The following is a 23,966-nucleotide window of genomic DNA, read 5'->3' as shown; positions in this document are numbered from 1 at the left end:
CCCCCCCCTAAAAAAGCCCTAAAACGACGCCACTGCGTCTCAGATCTATAACCGTCATTGCCAAAGACTGCTATATACGTCAATGTTAAAAGACGGATACCTCGGTCAATTCCAATGACGGATATATACAAATATTCCAAGGGTAATTGAGAAAAAGTTACTGACCAGCAGAGCAAAGCACCCCTACACAATTCCTCCAGAAACGGCATTCTTTGTTTCTATTAAACAAATGCCTATATTCATCATCTAAAACTTCTAATTTCTAATCCCGTAAAAATAAACTGTACAGTTAAATTTAAATTAAACAATAATAGAAAACCAAAAATACGTTTAAACGTATGAATTTACATTGAGCTGGTTGTTGTAGTTCCCTTTTCGCTTCGAAGTCAAGGCCGTAAATGGTTAAAATGACGGGAAAAAACTACAACTCCCACATTGTACCACCAAAGCCACTGCCGAGTAAACCCACCGCCTGTAATCCCTGCGCTGTCAACTCAATCCTCTGCGGTTCTTTTCCGCCTCTAAACTCAAAATACACCCGTTGAAAACATGGACAACAGTGGGAAAGAAAAAGAAGCTGTACAGCTCATGGCCGACGCCGACAAGAAAGTCAAGTCGTCGGGCTCTTTTTTGGGAGGAATGTTTGGCGGGTAAGGAAGCACAAAATATATTACCTGGTAATATTTGCGCAGTGCCTGTTTCTTTACGCATATAACCGTATGCATTACATAAACAAAAATTAAAGGGGCGTTGGCACGTTATTTATGCTAACTCATTGGTTAGCCTCATGCTAATGTAAACAACTAGCACGTCATTATTTTATCATACTTAATACCCCTTTACGACATTCCTTTCTACTTTTCGGCAGCTACCTTATCATTTTACGTGCCGAAAACGAGTCTCAATGATGTACATTAATAATAAGCACTATATCTTATTAAACAGCAAGTCAACAGGAATATTTAGGTTTTAAGATATATTAACTTGCTTGAATTTGTGATGCACATACACTACTGAAAATTCTAGAAAGAGAGAACGTGTAGTATTTAATTTATGGTATTCTGTGTCTGACCATGCGGTGATGTCATATCCCTTACCATAATTGAATGGCTGCCTCGTTTATTATTATAACCACCAGTGTGAACTCCCTAGAGCATGCACTCGGATCAATAGGTTACACTTTGCAGCAATTTATTGAAGCTTTATGTACACTTCCCCCTCTATTTTCTGCACAGAGGACATCACAAAGTGGAAGAGGCCTGTGAAATGTACTGCAGAGCAGCCAACATGTTCAAGATGGCCAAGAACTGGAGTGGTGAGATAAGAACATGAATAATAAATAAAAAATAACCAGCACAGCACTTTGGGAAGGTGCTGCCAAGTTAATGCTGACTCGCAGACAGTGTACTAAATGCAAAATAAAATAACACATTTTAAACATTTTTTATAAGGTGCCGGTGGAGCGTTTTGCAAGGCTGCTCACCTCCACATGCAGCTGCAGAACAAACACGACTGCGCCACCAGTTTCATCGATGCCGGCAATGCGTACAAGAAGTCTGATCCTAACGGTAAGAGTACGGACTGGTGACATCGATTCTGAATGCTTAATTTATGGGGTGATTATCGCCATTATAAAACGAGTGCTCAAACCAAACAAATCTATAATGCAGCATGTAAAATCTCTGTTCGTCTACTTCTAACTTTTGTCCTGTCATGTAGTCGAACACGTTTCATGTATTAACATTTCCCACCTCCTCTTCCTTCTTCTTTACGCTGCCAAAAGAGGCAATCAAGTGTTTAAATGCCGCCATCGATATTTACACAGACATGGTAAGAAAGCATAATATGTACTAACAAAGCAGACACGTCGGGTACACAAGATAATGACAACTAATTAAACGCTGTATTAGATTAGAATGCAACGTTTTAACTGGCACGCATTCATTTTAACAACAAAATGAATAATAATTTCTAGGGAAGGTTCACCATCGCTGCCAAACATCACATCAGTATCGCCGAAATCTACGAGGCTGACTTGGTGGACATTGAAAAAGTACAGTTAAAATTTATTCTGGAATTTTTAGGCACTCTAGTGTGGGGGAAAACATGACATATGACAATGTTTCCTTTTCTCCTGCAAAGGCAATTGCACATTATGAGCAAGCGGCGGACTACTACAAGGGAGAAGAATCCAACAGGTATTCTATAGGATCCATATAAACAATGAATCCGTATTGAAGTGATTGTGAATATACAAGGGTGTTTCAAAAAGAATGTGCCAAAATTAGAGCTGTCCCGACTAGTCGACATAGTCGACGTCATCGATGACGTAAATCTGTCGACGAGCACAACATCCCGTCGACGGTTAATGAAGGGTTAAAAAAATATATGCGTGGAAAGTTAGAATGTCGGATGCTCTGTGTGCAAGCGGGGAAAGCGACACAAAGCCAAAAAAAGCGCACCAGAGTGTCCAAAACATTGACTTATTTCAAAGAAACTAAGGAGAGTACACTCTTCTGTCCTGTCTCTTCAGTGCCAAGCTTGGCTGCACGTCGGCGGTGAATAAACACCTCAAGCGCCTTCACGCAGTTTGTAATTTTTTTTTTTTTTATTCTCCATTTTTTGTACACCAGAGGGTGCTGTCGCCTTACTAAATAATAATGTTTCATTGACAATGGGCCTATAAGTGCTATTAGTATTGTTCTTAATGCTAATTGAAAGATTTATTTCATGTTATGGTTTATTTTATGGTATAGAAAATTATATAAGGTTAAAAGGTCATAAATATATACAGTATATACAGTGATTGCACTCAAGGGAGAGATTGTCAATGATAAGGTAATAAGGTAAAGGCAATTCATATAGGCAATTCATTGATATATAAATAAGGTTTAAAAGGAAAAAAGTGAAAAGTTTTTGTTAATTTCTAATTGTGTTGCTTTATTTGTGTGCACCGTAGCTCTTACGGTGTGTTTACATCAAGGATGGAATAAAAGTTGTAAACCATCAGTTTAAGAGACCATCTTTTCAATCGGGATGCTACACTAGTTAATTCTATCAGCATTTGAACTCATTGTTTATTTATGATTTATTATTGTTATTTACGTGTTTATTTGTACTTTAATAAATGATCTGAGTCTTCCAATATGTTTTTTGTGAATTGATAAGCGTCAACAAAAATTTCATAGCTAAATTAGTTAAAAAAATAAAATAAAATAAAATAAATTAATTATTAGATTAGTCGACTAATCGTAAAAATAGTCGGCTGACTAATCGGGAGAAAATTAGTCGTTTGGGACAGCCCTAGCCAAAATCAGCACTCAATATTTTAAACATGAAAACCAAGAGAACACTGAATCTTGAGACATGTGTTGTACATACTTTCAAGTTCTTTATTTCAATCTTTCATGTCATCGATATGAAAATTACAGGAAATCAAATAACAGCTGGAATCAACATGGTGGACTGCAACATTCTGAGGCACGTTTGAAAAGGATTCTCATATGGGCTTGATGTTGTCCATGGTACTGGTTCATTGAGTACTTGTAAAGCATAAAATAAAAACTTGAAATTATGTACAACACGTCTCAGATGGAGTGTTCTATTGGTTTTTAACCAACATTTCGCAACCCAATTAAATAAAAAACAACTAATATATAAATAAACAATAATGTTATAGAAATTCACACACACATTCACACAGCTTGCAAAGAAAAAAAGAAAATACTTTTATAAATACTAGTAGATGTCAATACATTCCCAGATTTATTATCAATACGTAAATTTAGTAGATTAAATTGGCCTAATTTGCCAAACAAAAGTCTGCTATCTTAAATGATACGAATGCTAATGTATTTACAATTCTTATAGCAAATCACACACACATAACTCCACAAACTGTAGCTCTAAACTTAATTACAAATGCATACACTAACATATGCATAAAAGGCGTGAAAGCCTATTTGTTGTGCACAGATAGCTTTTGCCTTTTTCATGTTCTTTCTTTTGTAGTTTCTGTTCTTGTGTTTTTTATGTCATTTTTCTGTTGGTGTGTGTGATATGGACACCCTGTGTGACTCCGTAATAAAGATCATATATATATATATATATATATACAGTGCCTTGCGAAAGTATTCGGCCCCCTTGCAACCTTTCGCCACATTTCAGGCTTCAAACATAAAGATATAAAATTTTAATTTTTTGTCAAGAATCAACAACATGTGGGACACAATCGTGAAGTGGAACAAAATTTATTGGATAATTTAAACTTTTTTAACAAATAAAAAACTGAAAAGTGGGGCGTGCAATATTATTCGGCCCCCTTGCGTTAATACTTTGTAGCGCCACCTTTTGCTCCAATTACAGCTGCAAGTCGATTGGGGTATGTTTCTATCAGTTTTGCACATCGACAGACTGACATTCTTGCCCATTCTTCCTTGCAAAACAGCTCGAGCTCAGTGAGGTTGGATGGAGAGTGTTTGTGAACAGCAGTCTTCAGCTCTTTCCACAGATTCTCGATTGGATTCAGGTCTGGACTTTGACTTGGCCATTCTTACACCTGGATACGTTTATTTTTTAACCATTCCATTGTAGATTTGGCTTTATGTTTTGGATCATTGTCCTGTTGGAAGATAAATCTCCGTCCCAGTCTCAGGTCTTGTGCAGATACCAACAGGTTTTCTTCCAGAATGTTCCTGTATTTGGCTGCATCCATCTTCCTGTCAATTTTAACCATCTTCCCTGTCCCTGCTGAAGAAAAGCAGGCCCAAACCATGATGCTGCCACCACCATGTTTGACAGTGGGGATGGTGTGTTCAGGGTGATGAGCTGTGTTGCTTTTACGCCAAACATATCGTTTTGCATTGTGGCCAAAAAGTTCAATTTTGGTTTCATCTGACCAGAGCACCTTCTTCCACATGTTTGGTGTGTCTCCCAGGTGGCTTGTGGCAAACTTTAAACGAGACTTTTTATGGATATCTTTGAGAAATGGCTTTCTTCTTGCCACTCTTCCATAAAGGCCAGATTTGTGCAGTGTACGACTGATTGTTGTCCTATGGACAGACTCTCCCACCTCAGCTGTAGATCTCTGCAGTTCATCCAGAGTGATCATGGGCCTCTTGGCTGCATCTCTGATCAGTTTTCTCCTTGTTTGAGAAGAAAGTTTGGAAGGACGGCCGGGTCTTGGTAGATTTGCAGTGGTCTGATGCTCCTTCCATTTCAATATGATGGCTTGCACAGTGCTCCTTGAGATGTTTAAAGCTTGGGAAATCTTTTTGTATCCAAATCCAGCTTTAAACTTCTCCACGACAGTATCTCGGACCTGCCTGGTGTGTTCCTTGGTTTTCATAATGCTCTCTGCACTTTAAACAGAACCCTCAGACTATCACAGAGCAGGTGCATTTATACGGAGACTTGAATACACACAGGTGGATTCTATTTATCATCATCGGTCATTTAGGACAACATTGGATCATTCAGAGATCCTCACTGAACTTCTGGAGTGAGTTTGCTGCACTGAAAGTAAAGGGGCCGAATAATATTGCACGCCTCACTTTTCAGTTTTTTATTTGTTAAAAAAGTTTAAATTATCCAATAAATGTTGTTCCACTTCACGATTGTGTCCCACTTGTTGTTGATTCTTGACAAAAAAAATTAAATTTCATATCTTTATGTTTGAAGCCTGAAATGTGGCGAAAGGTTGCAAGATTCAAGGGGGCCGAATACTTTTGCAAGGCACTGTATATTGCCTGGCACGGCCAGACTGTTCTCCCTGTATTTTTCAAACACTGCGAGAGTAGTCTGGGACCCAGCCCATTAACGGCCTCTCGAGCACGGACAAAATCAACCGTCCAATCAGATTTGTTTATTTGCGTGACGTATTCTTAACGAGCAACGTCACTCTTCCGTGTCGGAAGTCGTCTCCACAACAACACAGATGGCGAACAGGAGAGCTGAGAATATGTTCCAATCCACAGTAAAAATCAGTTTTAAATGACCAAAAACACATCGACACAAGTCCATGACAACAGTCTGTCTCGCGCTAGCCATGTTGAATAAATTCCGCTCTCCTTGTATGTTTACTTCCGCGTGCAAGTCCCTCGTCCTGCCCTCGTTGCTTTACTAACGTCACGTCCGCCTGTCACTGATTGGTCCACTCCGCTGTCTGTTTGCTGTGGCTTGCTCCGCCCTGGAAATTGTATCCGCTGAATGGTGGCCAGACTCAATAGCTGTTCTGAAACAACCTAAAGCCATATGTAGGCATGTGCCGGTATGAGATTTTGACGGTACGATAACCGTGAGCAAAAATACCGCGGTTTCACGGTATCACGGTATTGCAATTATAGCTACAAAATGTGTTATTTTGAGATGTATGGGTTAAAAAAAAAAAAAACTTTTTTCCATTGAACAGGATTTTTTTTTTTTTTTTTCAGAACATAGTTGCAAATTGGAACATGAATATATTGTTAAAATAAATAAATTATCAATACAAAAACAAATATTTTAAATACAATTAAAATTTAACTTATAGACTATACCCACAGCCACACCTCAAGTTGCTCAAGATTAGAGCAAGACCAAAATAATTTCTATAAAAAAGTAAAAACACTTCTGAATAAAATTTTTAAAAATTTATACTGCATCACTTTTTTTTTTTAAGGGTGGAAAAGCTCAAGTGAAGTTTTGCCAATTTCAGCCACTGTGTCGAATCTAGTCTACATGATGTCATGCCTTTGTGTTAAAAATAACAAAGAATTCATAAGTTAATAAGTTAATTAAAAATGTACAAGTTAGTTAAAAATGTACAAGTTGGTTAAAATGTAAATATTGCTGTGGAAAGGTTTCATCTAAAAAATAAAAAAATAAAAACATTCGGAGTGAGACCTCTCCTTGAGCTAACGAACGTGGATTTGTGCTTAGGGCAAAATCATCTTTCGCAATTAACGATCTTTGATGCTACCCCCCCCCCCCCCCTTCATTCAAGCGAATCAAGCTTGTTTTCTCACTCTGCAGCTGTAACACTCGACGAAGTTGCTCTCCCAGCTAAGTCTAGGCTAACATTCATCTTTGTAAGCTTTTAGTTAGTGTGTATATCGAATTTGAAAGGAAAATGTGTGTTTTGTTTTTGGCGAACTTTTCCATGATGCTAATCTGTTGAAGCTACTCACACACGAAAAAATACAATTGTATAACGATTTAATTGTTTTCATTTTGTATATTACACTTACCACGATTTGAGAGCTCAATAAATTGAAGAAAAGAACGCTTTATGTTTGGAGGATTTGTTCTTGGGTTCGCTGGCTGTCTAGCTGATAGCGTCACTTTCACACACAGCAACAAACGGGAGGGGGTGGGCGCTGCCGCGCCATGCCACTTCTAGCTGCATTTTTGACACATGAAAAATAGCCAATACCGTACTACGGTCTGACGGAAAATTTTAGTGGTTTTGAAACCCCGACGTTTTCACACCTCGGTAAACCGTGAAACCGGTAACCGGCACATGCCTAGCCATATGTGGGTCAAACCAGAGCATAGCTATCCTTTATCCATGTCAGACGTCTGAGTCAGCTCAGTTATACAAGGCGACAGTCCAGCCAGACCCAACGCTGCCACCAGAGGGCAGTGTATCCTCCATTAATAAACAAAATACAATACTTAGGGACTTTTTGGATAGTTATTTTGAGGTTTAGGGCTACTTAATTAATTTAAGTTAATTTTGACGTATGTGGAAATTTGGGTTAAGTCGCCAGCATAGGAACGGAACTCGTTTTTAACCCAGGGACTACCTGTAGTGTCATTATCACTGAAAATAAGAGAGTACTGCATTAATGAATCATAAACAAGGAATAGTCATTAGTATAATAAGTTAAAATAGTGAATCTACTGTTTTTCCCTCGCCAGTGTTGGTATAGCTTTTAATGTCAGCTATAAAACTCCTGTAAACCTAGTGCATAGACTTCATAATGATATTGACAGGTCACCTCCGTCACACTGCACCACGCCTTCAAGTAGGGGGCTGCCCACATCAAGAGGAGTTATTCCCAAACACACGCACGCCGTGATCTAACGCTGGATTTAGGTTGAAAAAGTAAGAAAACAGTACCACATACTAACAGGAAGGATTGTCTCAGGAGTGATTTGTTCGAGGAATCAAGGTCATTATTATATTTTATGTTTTACATCCATATGTATATAGAATTCAGGGATTTAAGCATTTATTCACAAGAAGTTTCAACAAAAAAGCTCTGTTTACATAAGGCGGACACTGCATTTGCTTACTGACCTGAATCATAGTTCGCAATATTTACGTCAAATACATGCTAACTGCACATTTTTTTTTTTCTTGCTTGCTTTTAACCAAGAACCGAGACTGTTTTACGTCCATATCTTTAAATAATTCAGGGATTTAAGCATTTATTCACCAGAATTTTCAACGGAAAAAGTTGACTAACTGCCCGGTTCTTTGCTCTTTTAACGAAGAATTGAGACTGTTTTCATTCATATCTACAAAGAATTGGGGATTTGCCTTAAGCATTTATTTACAAGAATTTTCAACGTAAAAAGCTCTTTGTGGGGATAGGGCAGCGCCCAGTGGCTTAATGACTAGCAGCACATTAAACATATTTACATAAAATAAAAGGTAACTGCACGTTTTTTGTTTGTTTGTTTTTTTTTCTTTCAACCAAGAACCGAGACTGTTTTATGTCCATATCTATAAGTAATTCTGGGATTTAAGCATTTATTCGCCAGAATTTTCTTTTTTTTTTTTTTTTTTTTTTTTTTTTTAAACCTGTCCTGTTCAGCTGTTTGACACAGAGAATGGAAGTCTAAGTGCCCAGATTCTGAACAGTTTTAATGTTTCACATTGAGAGTCTGACATACTCCCATTGTGATCATTCAAAATACCTTTTTATTATGACAAAGCATCGAACAGGAAGGGATTATGGGGGGACAGAAGAAAAGAAATACAAGAGAAGAAGGAAAAGAAACACATACACAAACAACAACTAGATATACATTGAACATCTAAACTAGTTACTAATATGCTGGTGCTATCGTCAGCGAGATGTATTTCCGGTTTACACCATGTGGGGGCCTATTGGCCAGTGAAAGAGGAGAATGGGGGTGGGGGTTTCTATAAGCTTATAAGCTAAGTGATTGAAAGGGGTAGAGTGTACACAAATCAGTTCTGTGATCTAGAACCCAGTAATCGTGTGAATCTCTTATGAGTAAGCCCGTTGGCGACCAACCCTACGCCGCCGCATCGCCAATCCCGGCACCGGGACCCCCGACCCGAGAATGCCCTACCACATCCAGCAGCACGCAGGCCCCACCGGGCGCGCGACAGCCACGCAGACGGGCGGAGAAGCCGCGCGGGCGCCAACCCAGGGCCACAGCCCCCACCCAGCCAGCCCGGGGAGGGAGGGAGGGCGGGCGCGGGGGCGGGGGGCCATGCGCAGCCCATCCCTCCTCCCGCAGCCCAGCAAAGGAGCCATCGTCCCCCCCCCGGGACCCAGGGTGGTCCCCCGGGCCACCCGCGCACCCATCAACCGGCCAGAATTTTCAACGGAAAAAGCTCTTTGTGGTGATAAGGCGGCGCTACAGTGGTTTAAAGACTAACAGCATATTCGACGTATTTACGTAAACTAAATGCTAACTGCCCGATTCTTTGCTCTTTTAACAAAGAATCAAGACTGTTTTACATCCATATCTATAAAGAATTCTGGGATTTAAGCATTTATTTACAAGAATTTTTGACGTAAAAAGCTCTTTGTGGTGATAAGGCGGCACCCAGTGGCTTAAATACGAGCAGCACATTCAACATAATTACATTAAATAAATGGAAGCTGCCTATTTTTGTTTGTTTGTTGCTTTTAACCAAGAATCGACTGTTTTACATCTATATCCATAAAGAATTCAGGGATTTAAGCATTTATTCACAAGAATTTTCTACGTAAAAAGCTGTCTGTGTTTCCACTCGGTCAGCTTTGACGGTTGATAGGCCCCCATTAATCGGTCCCGTGTCCCGTCAATATCATTATGAAGTCTATACCGAGTGTTTGTTTGTTAGTATGCATTTATATGTGAAGACATCCATTTCAGGAAATGCGGTCCATCCATTGCAAGATAAGTTAACTACCCTGTGTCTGATTACATTTTGTCTTTTCTTCCTGTAGTTCGGCTAACAAATGTTTACTGAAGGTGGGGGCCTACTGTGCTCAGCTGGAGCAGTATCAGAAGGCCATTGAGATCTATGAGCAGGTAAAACCAATCCAGACAGTGTAGAAAAAAATGGGGCATGGCATTGATCCTTGTGGGACACCTAATTTTCCATGTGTATTGATTATCGCATCAAATTTTGTTTGTTGTTTTTGAATAAATGAATGAATATACTCTTTATGTATACGCAGGTTGGTGCCAACACAATGGACAACCCACTGCTTAAGTACAGCGCCAAGGAGTATTTCTTTAAAGCGGCACTGTGTCACTTTATCGTGGACGAGCTCAACGCCAAGGCAAGTGTATTTCCGTCGGGATCGCTCTACGCAGCTTGTGGGGCTGAAACTTGTCCCGGTTTGTCTCTCTGCAGATCGCTGTGGAAAAATACGAGGAGATGTTCCCGGCTTTCTCAGACTCCAGAGAATGCAAACTTTTGAAGGTAGGCACTATTATTATACTCCTTATTTTTGTTTTAATCTACTTTTTCTTTTTTTTATTGAAAAGAAACTGCTGGAGGCTCATGAGGAACAGAACAGTGAAGCCTTCACAGAAGCGGTAAGTCTGTTAAGGAGGTCTATGTAAGATTAGATATAGATATACCTGTATTTGTGATTTCCCACTCATTTTTTAGGATGTGTAGCCACCCTTAAGTGCGACAATTTTGTCTAAATAGTTATTTGGCCAAAGAAATCATTTGAAATAACCTGTAACTTCTTCCCTCCCGCAGGTGAAGGAGTTCGACTCCATCTCGCGTCTGGACCAGTGGCACACCACGCTGCTGTTGCGCATCAAAAAGACCATCCAGGGCGACGAGGGAGACCTCAAATGAGAGCGTGCGGAGATGGACGGGACATACGAGTCACGCGCATGGTTCCCCTCACACACACACACGTACAACACACGTACAACACGGCACTGCTTTACAATATCGCTTCCCTCCAAATCCTATTGAAATGTAAAGCGTCTCCACCTCCACTCCTCTCATGCAGAGGAACGCTGCGTAACTTTTTACTAACAATGTCATGGTAGTTATTCATATTTCTCAATGTTTTTGTTGAATTCACTCCATGTTGTGTACGAGGTGTGACAATGACAAAACAAGACTATGGCAGCCATGCTAAATGCTAATCTGGAAGTGATGCTACAATTTTGCTATATCATGGACTTGATGCTTCTTATTTTGATAGTCATTTAATTGATCATCAATAGAATTAATAAATGGATTAATACGCCCATTTGTAGCTGCATAGACTTCATAATATATTGACGGGGCGCGGAGCCGATTAATGGGTGCCTGCATTGTTGGTCTAGCCGTCAAAACTGACCGAGTGGAATCACAGACAAAGAGCTTTTTTCGTTGAAAATTCTTGTGAATAAATGCTTAAATCCCTGAATTCTATATAGATATGGACGCAAAACAGTCTCGATTCTTGGTTAAAAGCAAAAAAAACAGGCAGTTAGCATTTATTTTACGGAAATATTGCAAACTACGATGCCAGTTAGTAAACAAATGTAGCGGCCGCCTTATGTAAACAGCTTTTCCGGTGAAAATTCTTGTGATTAAATGCTTAAATTCCTGAATTCTTTATAGATATGGATGTAAAACTGTCTCGATTCTTTGTTAAAGGCAAAACAACCGTGTAGTTCGCATTTATTTTACGTAAACATTGCGAATCTGACCCGTCAATATTATTATGAAGTCTATGGTAGCTGTCACGCAACTATTTTACTGAAAAACAAGCACAGATGTGGATAACAATTATCAATTCTAACAGTACTATTAGCACTGTCATGAGTATGGCTTCACCTATATCATTTGTCACGTGTCAAATGAACGTGGACGACTCCACTTGTTAGTAACACAATGAAGCCTAAAGAAGCTACAAAACCTTGTTAAAGGCTCTAAAACCGCTTGTTTGGTTAATCATTATTAATTCGCATTATTTCAATCATTACTGTGTACAGGAAGTTGAAAAACGAGTTGAGACTGTTAAGCATAACATCAGCCACTTTATTATTTCCTCCCGACATGATTGTAGTCCATCAGGTTTTATTTATGATTTTGACTTTATCCAGTTCGAATGCTAACGGACGGCTCAGCTGCCATCTCATCTTGTCCGCCCCTTCAATTAGCATGTTCCCCACCCAAACCGTATCGCCTCCGTTCTATCACCAAAGTATCCAGATTCTTCCGGAGCTTTAAAAAAAAAAAAAAAAAATCTGTGTGCTCGTGTGGTTGGACAATAAAGTTGTATTCTGTCCTTATTTTGCTCCACACTTTTATTGTGAAGTGATGCAATATCTCACTTTTTGTGTTCCACTGAAGAATTCAACCATACTGAGATGAATCCTATAGTAAATATTTCTGTAACTAGAACAAAAATGTGGAAATGTTTTAGTTTGCTACAGGGCTGCCCCAAATTGTAATAAATACACATTTTATTTAAAGCGATCGCCATGGCAACGACAAAGTTTTCATTCTCCTCAATTACTGGCCCAATGAGGACATATTGCGGCATTAAGTAAGAAAATAACCGGGACTCGATTAGCCCATCAAATGATTATCTCAAGGCAGTACTGTATTCGCCGTTTCCTTTACTATTCTAGTCATGTGAAATCCACATTATATATTCTTCACAATGATGAGACATTCATAAAGTTTGTTATTCCTATTCTAAATACTTAAAAAGAGGGATGTCATGTATGTAAAAATGCTTTTAATGCTCATGAGATGAATAAGAGGCCAAGATCATCAGCTAAAATAACCATAAATTGGGATTAATTAAGATTCTTAAATGTGGAGTCCACTTAGATTTAGCTACATTTTTTAGGGATTGGTGTTTTGTTTATCTCCTATTTTCTCGATCATTTTTTGCTTTAGCTGCTCCTCCTTGCACATCTTCTCAGACACAACCACCGTCAGAATGTCGGGCTGCTCCGTTACCCCCTCGGGAGCCAGAATAGTTTGCGAGACAGCCTGCTCCAGCAGGGAGGACACGGCGGGGGTATCCGTGGGTAGCGAACGGGTAATCTCGGAAGGGTTGGCCTCCCCGGGAACGGCGAAGTGTCCGTCCAAAGTGACTGTGCCGCCGTCATCCTCAGTCTCCGCCTGACCTTCGGGTAGATTCTCAGTCTGGATGAGGGTGATCCCGCCCACGTTACCGTGACCAACCAGGGTAATGCCCCCCGGCCCGACCCACTCTGGTGGCAGGGTGACCTGCTTGGCGTCCAACCCGAGGGCGGCAGTGGCAGCGTTGCTTTTACGTGCTTTCTGGGCGACCCTTTTTCTCTCTTGAGCCGCTGCCTTCCTTTCTTCTTTGGATTTCTTTTCTTCCACGTTGTCCTGCAGAACCACCAGGTAGTTCTTCCATGGAGCGTTGGCGTCGTGAGTCTAAAGATCAAGGAAAAATACACACAATTTTTCATAGTCACTCTTAAGGTCTACCTTCTTTATCCTCAGTTCATCAATTTTTAAACCTTTTTCCCCCGTTTTGCATATTTTTCGGTCTATTACTCGCACCAGTGTTGTTTTCGCCAACAACGACGATAACAAAAATATTTCGTCAACAGTTTTTCAAGACGATAAGTTAAAAACGTGTTTTTTGAGACTAGAACATAACGAGACCAAAGCCTGTTTTCGTCTGACGAAAAAAGAACGAGATGAAAATGCACAATAGTCTCCATCACATGTTCACAATGTGTGACATTTAATGTGAAGTTAGCCTGCCCTCCCAGTCACTCCAGAATTTTTTTTCTTGTCTTGTCCAGAGATAATATACAATGTTGCTTGAGCCTTCAAAGGTTTGTACTGACTTAGTGATCATCACACACTACAGTCCCTGACAAGTTTGTCGCTTATCCATTTTGTAGAAACAATTGATAATAACCTGACTTTTAATTACTAAAACTTCACTGTTTTGTGGCAAAAGGTGGATTTTTCAGATGAATCTTCCATTATATTACACCAAAGTCGCCGCAAATATTGCAGGAGACCTACTGAAGTCCGCATGGATCCGAGATTCACTCAGAAAACAGTGAAGTTTGCTGTTGGCAAAATCATGGTCTGGGGTTACATCCAGTATGGGTGTGTGCGAAAGATCTGCAGGGTGGAAGGTAACATAAATAGTCTGAAATATCAACAAATCTTAGCTGCCTCTTTCATTCCTAACCATAAAAAAGGAAAAATTCTGCAACAGGATGGTGCTCCATCGCAAACTTCAATCTCTACCTCAAAGTTCCTCTAGGCAAAGAAGATCAAGATCCTCCAGGACTGGCCAGCCCAGTCACCAGACATGAACAGAATGAAAGAGGAAGCATGGAAGACGAAACCCAAGAATGTTGATGAACTCTGGGAGGCATGCAAGACTGCTTTCTTTGATGTTCCTGATGACTTCATCAATAAAATTGTATGTATCCTTGCAGAACCGCATGGATGCAGTCCTTCAAGCCCATGGAAGTCATACAAAATATTAAATTTGGATCTCACAGCACCACTACTTAATTCGCTGATGTTATGTCACACATTTTTGTATTTGAAGTACATTTTATGTTCAATTTTCACACTACTTTCTATAGGCAACAAAATTTGACCTTTATGTCTTCATTAAATGATGAATCTTTTTTTCAGTGAAACAAATATATTTTTGTACATTCAACATCATTTGGGAGGATCTTAGCTTTCATATGAGCCTTTTCTGAAACCAATTGAATAATTAAAAGTCAGGTTATTAGCAATTGTTTCTACAAAATGGATAAGCGACAAGACTTTTGTCAAGGACAGTAAATGTAATTCGTAGCGTTAGCACAGCGTTCGCGTTTGTGTTAGGCTAATGATAACGGGACGCGTCCTCTTAAACCCTGACTTTTTTTTTTTTTTTAATACATAAAGATCGTGGCATCCAGGTTTTACATAAAGATCGTGGCATCCAGGTGCGTATAATAATTCACTGAAAATAATGTACTGTTTTCCTGCTGAGTGTGTATTGTCACCAAATTGGCGTTGTCCTTGTAGATGCTACAACATGTGCTCGTCTGCTCATTCACAATAGTTGGAAACCTTTATTTATTTTTGGAGTACATTTTAAAAAATTTTACAGACAAAATTTTTTTAGTAAACATCGACTAAAACTAGACTAACACAAACAAATTTTGAGATAACAAAAATATGACAAAAACAAATATGTCTTATTGTTCAAAAGACTAAGACGAAAGAAACATACAAGTTACAATGGAGGAAATTTTGAGGGAAATTGATAAAATCCAACACCAAGAACGGGCTTCTCATCTTGAAAGGCAATTTAAAGTAAAAATAGAATAGAGAACAACAGGCTGAATAAGTATATTGTATGCTAACGTTACAGGTTGCATAAACAATGAACTGAGAACATGCTTGGTGTGTTAACATAACATAGCTATTAAGAGTTATTCAGATAACTATAGCATTAAGAACATGCTAATAAGTTTACCAAACCATTAGTGTCCCTCCAAGTCACCAAACGTGTGAATAATTACGCGTAACGCCAAACTATGAAAAAACTGCGACTTATACTCCGAAAAATAGGGTATTTTTTTGTTGCGTTCTTAGTGTAATTATACATAAATATACCCCTACATAGCCAAAACTCAGTATTTTTACTCACCGTGGTATGCCTTCGAAGCGTAGACTGATCAGTGAAAGTGCGATGGCACAAGCCGCACATGTAGGGCTTCTCGCCGGTGTGAATCCGCTGGTGCCGCTGGAGGGCGTTGAGCTGCGTGAAATGTTTTTCGCAGAACTTGCAGCCGTAGGGGCGTGCGCCTGTGTAAGGGTTGTCAAAACACAAAGTCAGAATTCCAGCACAGCCGCTATAGATGATCCGGTTCGGATTCGTACCCGTGTGCACGTTCATATGCTGCCGCAGTGAGTTCCTCTGGGCGAAGCCGCGCCCACACTGATCGCACTTGAATGGCTTAGATCCGGTGTGGATGTTGGCGTGGTACCTCAAATATTCCTTTGAAGCGAAGCTCTTCCCGCATGCCTCGCACATGAAGGGCTTCTCACCTTGGACGACAAAAGAACTTGTTGACACTGCCAAAAATGTCCTTAAACTGGGTGGTTGTCTCACCCGTGTGGGAGCGCTTGTGATAGGCCAGCATGCTTTTCTGGGTGAAGCGGGAGTCGCACTCGTCACAGGCGTAGGGCTTCTCGCCTGTGTGGATCCTAAACACAACCACGCTCTGATAGCATACCCTGTGGTGTATCGTATTTTCCGCACTAGAAGGTGCAACTAAAAGCCTTCAATTCTCTCAAAAACTGAAGCAGAGTGCCTTCTAATCTAATGTGCTTTATGCAGGTAGTCCCGGGTTACGACGTACTCGACTTACGCGATTACGACTTTATAACGTCTCATCCGCCATCTTGTGTCTTTTTTTTTTTTTTTTTTTTTTTTAGTCGTGTAAACAGTACCTTACTGTAATCCACAGTATCTTATTTTTACTTTAATAACATGACGTGTTCTGTCCTCACTAAATGTGTTGTTCATCTTTACAGACATCAAACAAGGCAACTGTTCTTTTTGAAGCTTTATACTTTCTTCACTTTTGACAGTTTGTAAAGCTGTAACACACATATGTACACTTATGTTCAAAACAACACCCATTTTAACAATAAAACACTTGACACAAAACACTTAGTGTTCAAACGTCCATCTAGTCTGATCATTATGTAAATTTAGTAGATTAAATTAGCCTAATTTGACTAACAAAAGTCCGCTATCTTAAATGCTACGAATGCTAACCTATTTACAACTCTCATAGCAAATCGCACACAAGTAACTCCACAAACTGTAGCTGTGAACTTAATGACAAATGCATACACAAACATATATTAGCTGAAATAACTTACAGCCTTATGTAGGCCAAACCAGAGCACAGCTGTCCTTTATCCATGTCAAATCAAATATATTTCTATAGCCCTTTACAAAAACCCGAAAAGTCCTCAAAGTGCTTTGCAACTATGACAAGATAATTCATGAAAAATAAAAGGCAGGAAAGTATTATACAATGACATTAAGAAAGAAAAACACAACAACAACGTATCGCGACAAAAGTCAAAACAGCAACTAAAACAATAAAATGCACGAGAGTCTGCTCCTTAGTCCTTAGGCGAAAGTCCAGCCAGATCCAACGCTGCCACCAGAGGGCAGTGTATACTCTCATTAAACAAAATACAAGACTTTTGGACTTTTTGGATAGTTATTTTGGGGTACTTAAAGGATTAATTCCAATTTACGCCGAAATTCAGTTTACGTCGCCAGCGTAGGAACGAACTCGTTCTTAACCCTGAGACTACCTGTATATGGATTAATATTGGTTAATCATGGCATGACATTTGCTTTACTGCAGCTCCATCTAGTGGTTGTATAACAAAACCCCGACCATGATGACTACTACTAGTGCTGCTACTACTACAACTGCGCCTTATAATGCGGTGCGGCCCTTGTATTTAAACCGGTTTTAAAATGGGCCATTCATTGAAGGTGCGCGCTTATAGGTGGAAAATACGGTAATAATTGGTCAAATGTGTGTAGGGAGGGGTCAATTAGTTTACTAGTAGGAAGAGAATCCCAGACTTGCTAGTTAAATTAATTGTGTGACCTAGCTTGTACCTGTGGTGCATGTTGAGGGCCGATTTCTGGGTGAAACGTGCGCCACATTCGGAGCAGACGTAGGCCTTGATGCCGCTATGCGTCCGCTTGTGTAACACCAGTGACCCCTTGGAGCTCAACAGCTTGCCGCATTCGGAACACTCGTGCAGATGCGTTTCATGCACCTGAAAGGGCAAACTGGGCAAGTCAGGGAACGGGTCGGGTCGCCAGTGGAGGATTGACAGGAGTTGTCATTGTGAATGGGAATCAATTAGTAATTATCTTGATATAAATTACTGTGATACCTCTATTTACGAAATGAATGGGTTCTGGAAGCAGTTTCGTAACTTGAAAATTCTGTGAGTAGAGACTCGTTTTTCATCTAAATGCCCTAATCCGTTCGTAGCCCCCCCAAAATTCAGACTTAAATCTTTTATAATGCATAAAAATCATCAAAACATGGAACAAATACATGTTACAATTAGATTATTGCACAATATAAAATCAGAGTTGTGCATATTGTAAAAAAAAAAAAAAAAAAAAAAAAAACAAGACTAGAGTAAAGAATAAAACTTAATACACTTATGTAAAGCTGTCGGAACACAAGGGGCGAATGAAGAAGACGCTGGGATATACACATTCAGTAGAGGTCCCTCTTAGCCAATTGGATGCCGTGAATGCTAGGCAATAGCCAATGGCAGAGGAGCTATAAGTATGTTACGTTTAGTAAACTCTGGGATCTGCTTGCCATTCGTATCCTGAAATCTTTCGTAACAAGAGGCAATATTTTCCCGTTGAGGCGTGTCTTAACCTGAAAATTCTGTGTGTTGAGACGTTCATAAGTAGAGGTAACACTGTATATTAAATTACCCTCACTTTAGTTTTAACACCCCTAAAAAATCCTGACCTGTTTATGGTGGCGCACCACGTCCTTTTTGCGCTTGAAGTTCTTGTTGCAAACCTCGCAGGTGAAGAGCCGTTCATTGCTGTGTACATGCTTCTCGTGAATCCTCAGGTTGCTGCGGTTGGAGAAAGTCTTCTCACAGGTTTTGCAACGGTATAGTAGGTCGGCTTGGATTCCGTGGCGGGTGCTGCCGCGACACGGGAAGAGAAACGGGATGAGGAACTGGACCACTCAAAGCTCTCAACTTTTTAGTTGCAGGGTTAGTTACGAATACCTGATGGCAATTAAATATGTATACAGTGTATCACAAAAGTGAGTACACCCCTCGCATTTCTGCAGATATTTAAGTATATCTTTTCACGGGACAACACTGACAAAATGACACTTTGACACAATGAAAAGTTGTCTGTGTGCAGCTTATATAATAGAGTCAATTTATTTTACCCTCAAGATAACTCAAAATATAGCCATTAATATCTAAACCCCTGGCAACAAAAGTGAGTACACCCCTTAGAAACTACACCCCTAAATGTCCAAATTGAGTACTGCTTGTCATTTCCCCTCCAAAATGTCACGTGACTCGTAAGTTTTACTAGGTCCAGGTGTGCATAGGGACCAGGTGTGTTCAAATTAGTAGTGCAGCTCTCACACTCTCGCATGCTGGTCACTGAAAGTTCCAACATGGCACCACATGGCAAAGAACTCTCTGAGGATCTTAAAAGACGTATTGTTGTGCTACATGAAGATGGCCAAGGCTACAAGAAGATTGCCAACACCCTGAAACTGAGCTGCAGCACAGTGGCTAAGATTATCCAGCGTTTTAAAAGAGCAGGGTCCACTCAGAGCAGGCCTGGGGTTGGTCGTCCAAAGAAGCCGAGCGCACGTACTGAGCGTCACATCCAAATAGTTTCTTTGAAAGATCGTCGCAGGAGTGCTGTCAGCATTGCTGCAGAGATTGAAGAAGTGGGGGGGGGGGGGGGGGGGGGGGGTCAGCCTGCTAGTGCTCAGACCATACGCCGCACTCTACATCAAACTGGTGTGCATGGCAGTCACCCCACGGGGAAGCCTCTTCTGAAGACGGTACACAAGAAAGCCCGCAAACAGTTTGCTGAAGACATGTCAACAAAGCACATGGATTACTGGTACTGGTGCACGATAATTATTGTTCCGATAATTATCGGTCCGATAATAGGAATTAATCATTCATGAATTAATAATTCATCCCGACAATTCCAATAACATTTATAATAGGACCAATAATATGTGCTGTTCTGGCTTTAGTTTACAGACTTGTATGGGAAATCAGTTGACCATTTACAGGGCATTTTTTGTTACAGTAGTTTGGTTCAATCACTCACACATTGCGGTGTCTAGCGGTAGCATTGACAGTCGTGAATGCTTTCTGTTACGTTTCCGCCTCGGAAATATATGTATTTTATATTTACTATGACATATGGATGTGCAATATATGTTTACTTCTGTAGTGTACAGAACTTCATAAGTTGTGTTATAGAATGCTTTAGTAACTCAAGCTAGTGTGCAATGCTATACATATAATAGTTGTGTATATAAGTGTATTTTGCAGTTTGTTGTATATTGAGTATTGAATATGTGTATTTTTCTGTTGTACTTTCACAATATTAAGACGAGTGTCTTCCCATAAAAGCAAAAAAAGACCAAGCCTTGTGGTTTATGGAAGTGCATTCCTTTTTAGCTGGCTGTTGGGCAGTGCAGAAGTGAAACGCACTGTTTTGTTCATGTCATTATGAAAAATCTGGTGAGATCAAAGGCAAATCTATATTGAATCCATCACTAGTTGTTGTTGTTGTTGTTTTTTTTTTTTTTTTTTAAACCTCCAGGTGTTCAAAAACTCGGGTTATACATTAAAAAAATATATATATTTATTATCGGTTATCGATATCAGTATCGGCTTTGAGGAGCAGGAAGTTATCAATCTCAGTTTTCAAAAAAATGGATATCATGCACCCCTAATTACTGGAAACATGTCCTGTGGTCTAATGAGAAGATTAATTTGTTTGGTTCAGATGGTCTCAAGCATGTGTGGCGGCGACCAGGTGAGGCGTACAAAGATAAGTGTGTCATGCCTACAGTCAAGCATGGTGGTGGGAATGTCATGGTCTGGGGCTGCATGAGTGCTGCAGGCAGGGGTCACGTTAACCGAATATTTTCCGTCGTTGACCGTTTTTTTAAAACGGTGACGGAAAAAACTGAAGTCCATCCGTCATTTGACAGGTTGCAATTCACACCCCAGACCACAGGGTGGTGAGTGAGCATATTAATTAGCTATTGTCTCTCTTGATGCATGACGTCATTGGCCTTGCTCGGAAAAATGTCAAGGCAACTGAGTGTTTGCCTGGCACGGCCAGACTGTTCTCCCTGTATTTTTCAAACACTGAGAGAAAAGTCTGGGACACAGCCTCTCGAGTAGGTACAAAATCAATCAACAAATCAGATTTGTTTATTTGCGTGACGTGTTCTTCACGAGCACTTGCGTGCCGAAAGTCGTCTCTACAACAACACGGATGGCGAACGCGAAAGCCGAGAATATGTTCTAATCCGCGGTAAATTCAGTTTTAAATGAGCTAAAACACATCGACACAAGTCATTGACAACAGTCTGTCTCGCGCTAGCCATGTTGAATGAACTCCGTTCTCCTCGTATGTTTACTTCCGCGCGCAAGTCCCTCGTCCTGCCCTCGTCGCTTTGCTAACGGCACGTCTGCCCGTCGCTGATTGGTGCACTCCGCTGTCTGTTTGCCTCTTGTTAAGCTTGTTCGGACAGAATACTAATTGAAAATGAATGAAAAGTAAATGCTATTGAATATGTCATTATTATCATTTTTAAAATGTGACGGGTAAAAATAGATTATGACCGGATTTTTATGACACTGTCAGTCAAAATGACAGACAACGAAAAAGTCTAGCGCAACCTCTGGCTGCAGGTGTTGGAGAGTTACATTCCATTGAGGGAAACATGAACTCCACCATGTACTGTGAAATACTGCAGCAGAGCATGATCCCCTCCCTCCAGAAACTGGGTCGCAGGGCAGTGTTTTAGAATGACAATGACCCCAAACACACCTCCAAGATGACCACTGCTTTACTGAAGAGGCTGAGTGTAGAGGTGATGGACTGGCCAAGCATGTCTCCAGACTTGAATCCAATAGAACATCTTTGTGGGATCCTCAAGCGGAAGGTGGAGGTGCACAAAGTCTCAAATATCAGGCAGCTCTGCAACGTCGGCATGGAGGAGTGAAAGAGAATTCAAGTGGCAACCTGTGAAATTCTGGTCAACTCCATGCCCAGGAGAGTAAAGGCAGTTCTGGATAATAGTGGTGGCCACACAAAATATTGACAGTTGACATGTAGTATGTTAAATATGGACAACTTTCACGAAGGGGTGTGCTCACTTTTGTTGCCAGGGGTTCAGATATTAATAGCTATATTTTGAGTTATTTTGAGGGCAAAATAAATGAACTCTATTATATAAGCTGCACACAGACGACTTCATTGTGTCAAAGTGTCATTTTGTCAGTGTTGTCCCATTAAAAGATATACTTAAATATCTGCAGAAATGCGAGGAGTGTACTCACTATTGTGATACACTGTATATGCACCTACCTTTTGTGTTTTAAATAGCTCTTCTCATATTGGAAGATCCTCTGGCAGTCATTGCAACTGAACTTCCCTTTGGAGGACCTCTTTGAGATCGTGCCTTCCTCGTCCTCACTCGCAGAGCACAGCAGCGGACTCAGAGTTTCCTCATCAAAGTCAGAAGAAATGGGTGAGCACTCGTTTGCGTCATCCTCTTCAGCATTAAATGCCTCGCCTTCTGTTTGGAAACACTTCTGAAGGACTCTGCGGCCACCCAAGCTCAGTTTGACCTTGCTGGTCTTCCTCTTAGACCTCTTTGACGACCTCTCTGTACCTGTCTCGGTCTCTATTGATGACTCCACTACCACATCTGACCCAAACACGTCATTCTCGATGCAAACCCTGGCCAGCTCCTTGCAGTCCAAAAGCTTGGCCGCTGCATGCACATCAGCTATTCTGGTCTGGACCAACTCTACCTTACCCGTGTACACAAACTCCAAAAAGTCAAAAAAGTCACACGGTAGCATGTTGGAGAGCGGGATTTGGTCTGGGATGCCATCCTGGGATAGGAAGATGTTACTGAAATAGCCGCTAGAAGCGGCGAGGACCACCCGGTGAGCTTGGAACGCTTTCGATTGGCCCTGGTAGTCCACCTGTACGGTGATGTCACTCAGGTGTCCCTGCAGCCTCAGCTGATAAAGACTGTCTAGGACTTTCTGAGAGTGGGATTCGGAGGTGAGCTGGACCACCGCCATGCCCACATGGAGTGACTGATGGAAACAGAAGGGAAACTTCAGTAATTAAGGATTCTCCAGTAGGTAACACACAAACTTGAAAACGTCACACTAGCCTTGAAACCCTAGCAAAAGTAGCTGTATTTGTTTTACTGTGTGACCACACAATAAAGAAATTTATTTTACTTGAATCACTTTACAGCAGGGATCTATATAGTAACAGTTATAACTCGTATTATTTTCACTAGTTAACAAAATTAGTCTGAGTTTTCTTGTTTGGCTGTCGGGTTGAAGGTTAGCATAGCTGCCAACAAGGTATTAAAACGAGCTAACGAAAGCTTCTAGTAAATTCTTCGGAAAACATTGGCTCGTTTCTTGTGTGACTAATTTGAGCATCACACAAGCGACTCTGCTTCGAATAGCGTTGAAGAGACAGCGGCTTTCTTACCGTAAGGTCGCTAAAATGGCAGCCCGCCTGAAAACACTGCTATTGTATTTACCCGAAATACACACGTAACTTAATCCGCAGAAGAAGGTGGACGTGGACGGCAAACCCGTTAAGACAAAACGGCAAACGAATAAAAACTAAAAAGGTAGAACACGTGGCAAGCGTAAAATTAACATTTTAAATGACCCGATATCAAATTGCAAAGATCGATGTGTGTTTAAGTAAATCAGTAAATTTAACGGTTTTGCTTCTCGCGAAAATAATGGACGTAGATTTGTCTATAAAGACTTCCCGTAGTTGTCTTTTTCCACGTCAAGTGGTGTACGCACGCGCAATGTAAAACCGCACAGAAATCAGCCGATAAATCGTCATTTTGACATAGGTTTGACAATTGACATTCGATTTTGTTGCCTTTCGAGCTGT

At 40.5% G+C, this 23,966-nt stretch overlaps 3 protein-coding genes across 8 annotated transcripts in view; 2 read left to right on the top strand and 1 right to left on the bottom strand.

Moving 5' to 3' along the window:
* The first annotated feature begins 448 nt into the window (after positions 1-448).
* napbb (N-ethylmaleimide-sensitive factor attachment protein, beta b) lies at positions 449-18,395 on the top strand. The gene is made up of 11 exons (XM_057822513.1): positions 449-650; positions 1,236-1,315; positions 1,452-1,568; positions 1,784-1,830; positions 1,976-2,053; positions 2,143-2,198; positions 10,176-10,260; positions 10,410-10,514; positions 10,589-10,657; positions 10,723-10,773; positions 10,946-18,395. Exons 1-11 carry the CDS (start codon positions 550-552, stop codon positions 11,045-11,047), a joined length of 891 nt encoding a protein of 296 aa, XP_057678496.1. The 5' UTR covers positions 449-549; the 3' UTR covers positions 11,048-18,395.
* On the bottom strand, positions 12,223-23,966 carry gzf1 (GDNF-inducible zinc finger protein 1). The gene is made up of 8 exons (XM_057822504.1): positions 23,544-23,966; positions 22,389-23,131; positions 18,751-18,934; positions 17,865-18,028; positions 16,323-16,417; positions 16,091-16,258; positions 15,858-16,015; positions 12,223-13,609 (listed from the first exon to the last, which is right to left on the bottom strand). Exons 2-8 carry the CDS (start codon positions 23,114-23,116, stop codon positions 13,046-13,048), a joined length of 2,061 nt encoding a protein of 686 aa, XP_057678487.1. The 5' UTR covers positions 23,117-23,131; positions 23,544-23,966; the 3' UTR covers positions 12,223-13,045.
* Positions 18,410-23,966, top strand: part of trib2 (tribbles pseudokinase 2) — a 101,979-nt gene continuing 96,422 nt past the window's right edge. For 3 of the 6 annotated variants that reach the window (XM_057822510.1, XM_057822505.1, XM_057822508.1), the window contains exons 1-3: positions 18,410-19,006; positions 22,407-22,551; positions 22,672-23,175. The gene's annotated coding sequence lies outside the window, so the exon portion shown is untranslated. Of the gene's footprint in view, positions 19,007-22,406; positions 22,552-22,671; positions 23,689-23,966 lie in introns of all 6 variants that reach the window. The other 3 variants (XM_057822506.1, XM_057822507.1, XM_057822511.1) reach the window with 3 other exon arrangements.

The sequence above is a fragment of the Corythoichthys intestinalis genome, chromosome 19 (assembly GCF_030265065.1).
Source record: "Corythoichthys intestinalis isolate RoL2023-P3 chromosome 19, ASM3026506v1, whole genome shotgun sequence".
Classification (NCBI taxonomy): domain Eukaryota; kingdom Metazoa; phylum Chordata; class Actinopteri; order Syngnathiformes; family Syngnathidae; genus Corythoichthys; species Corythoichthys intestinalis.
The sequence above is the reverse complement of the archived record's forward strand: the minus strand, read 5'-3'. Positions and strand labels throughout refer to the sequence as shown.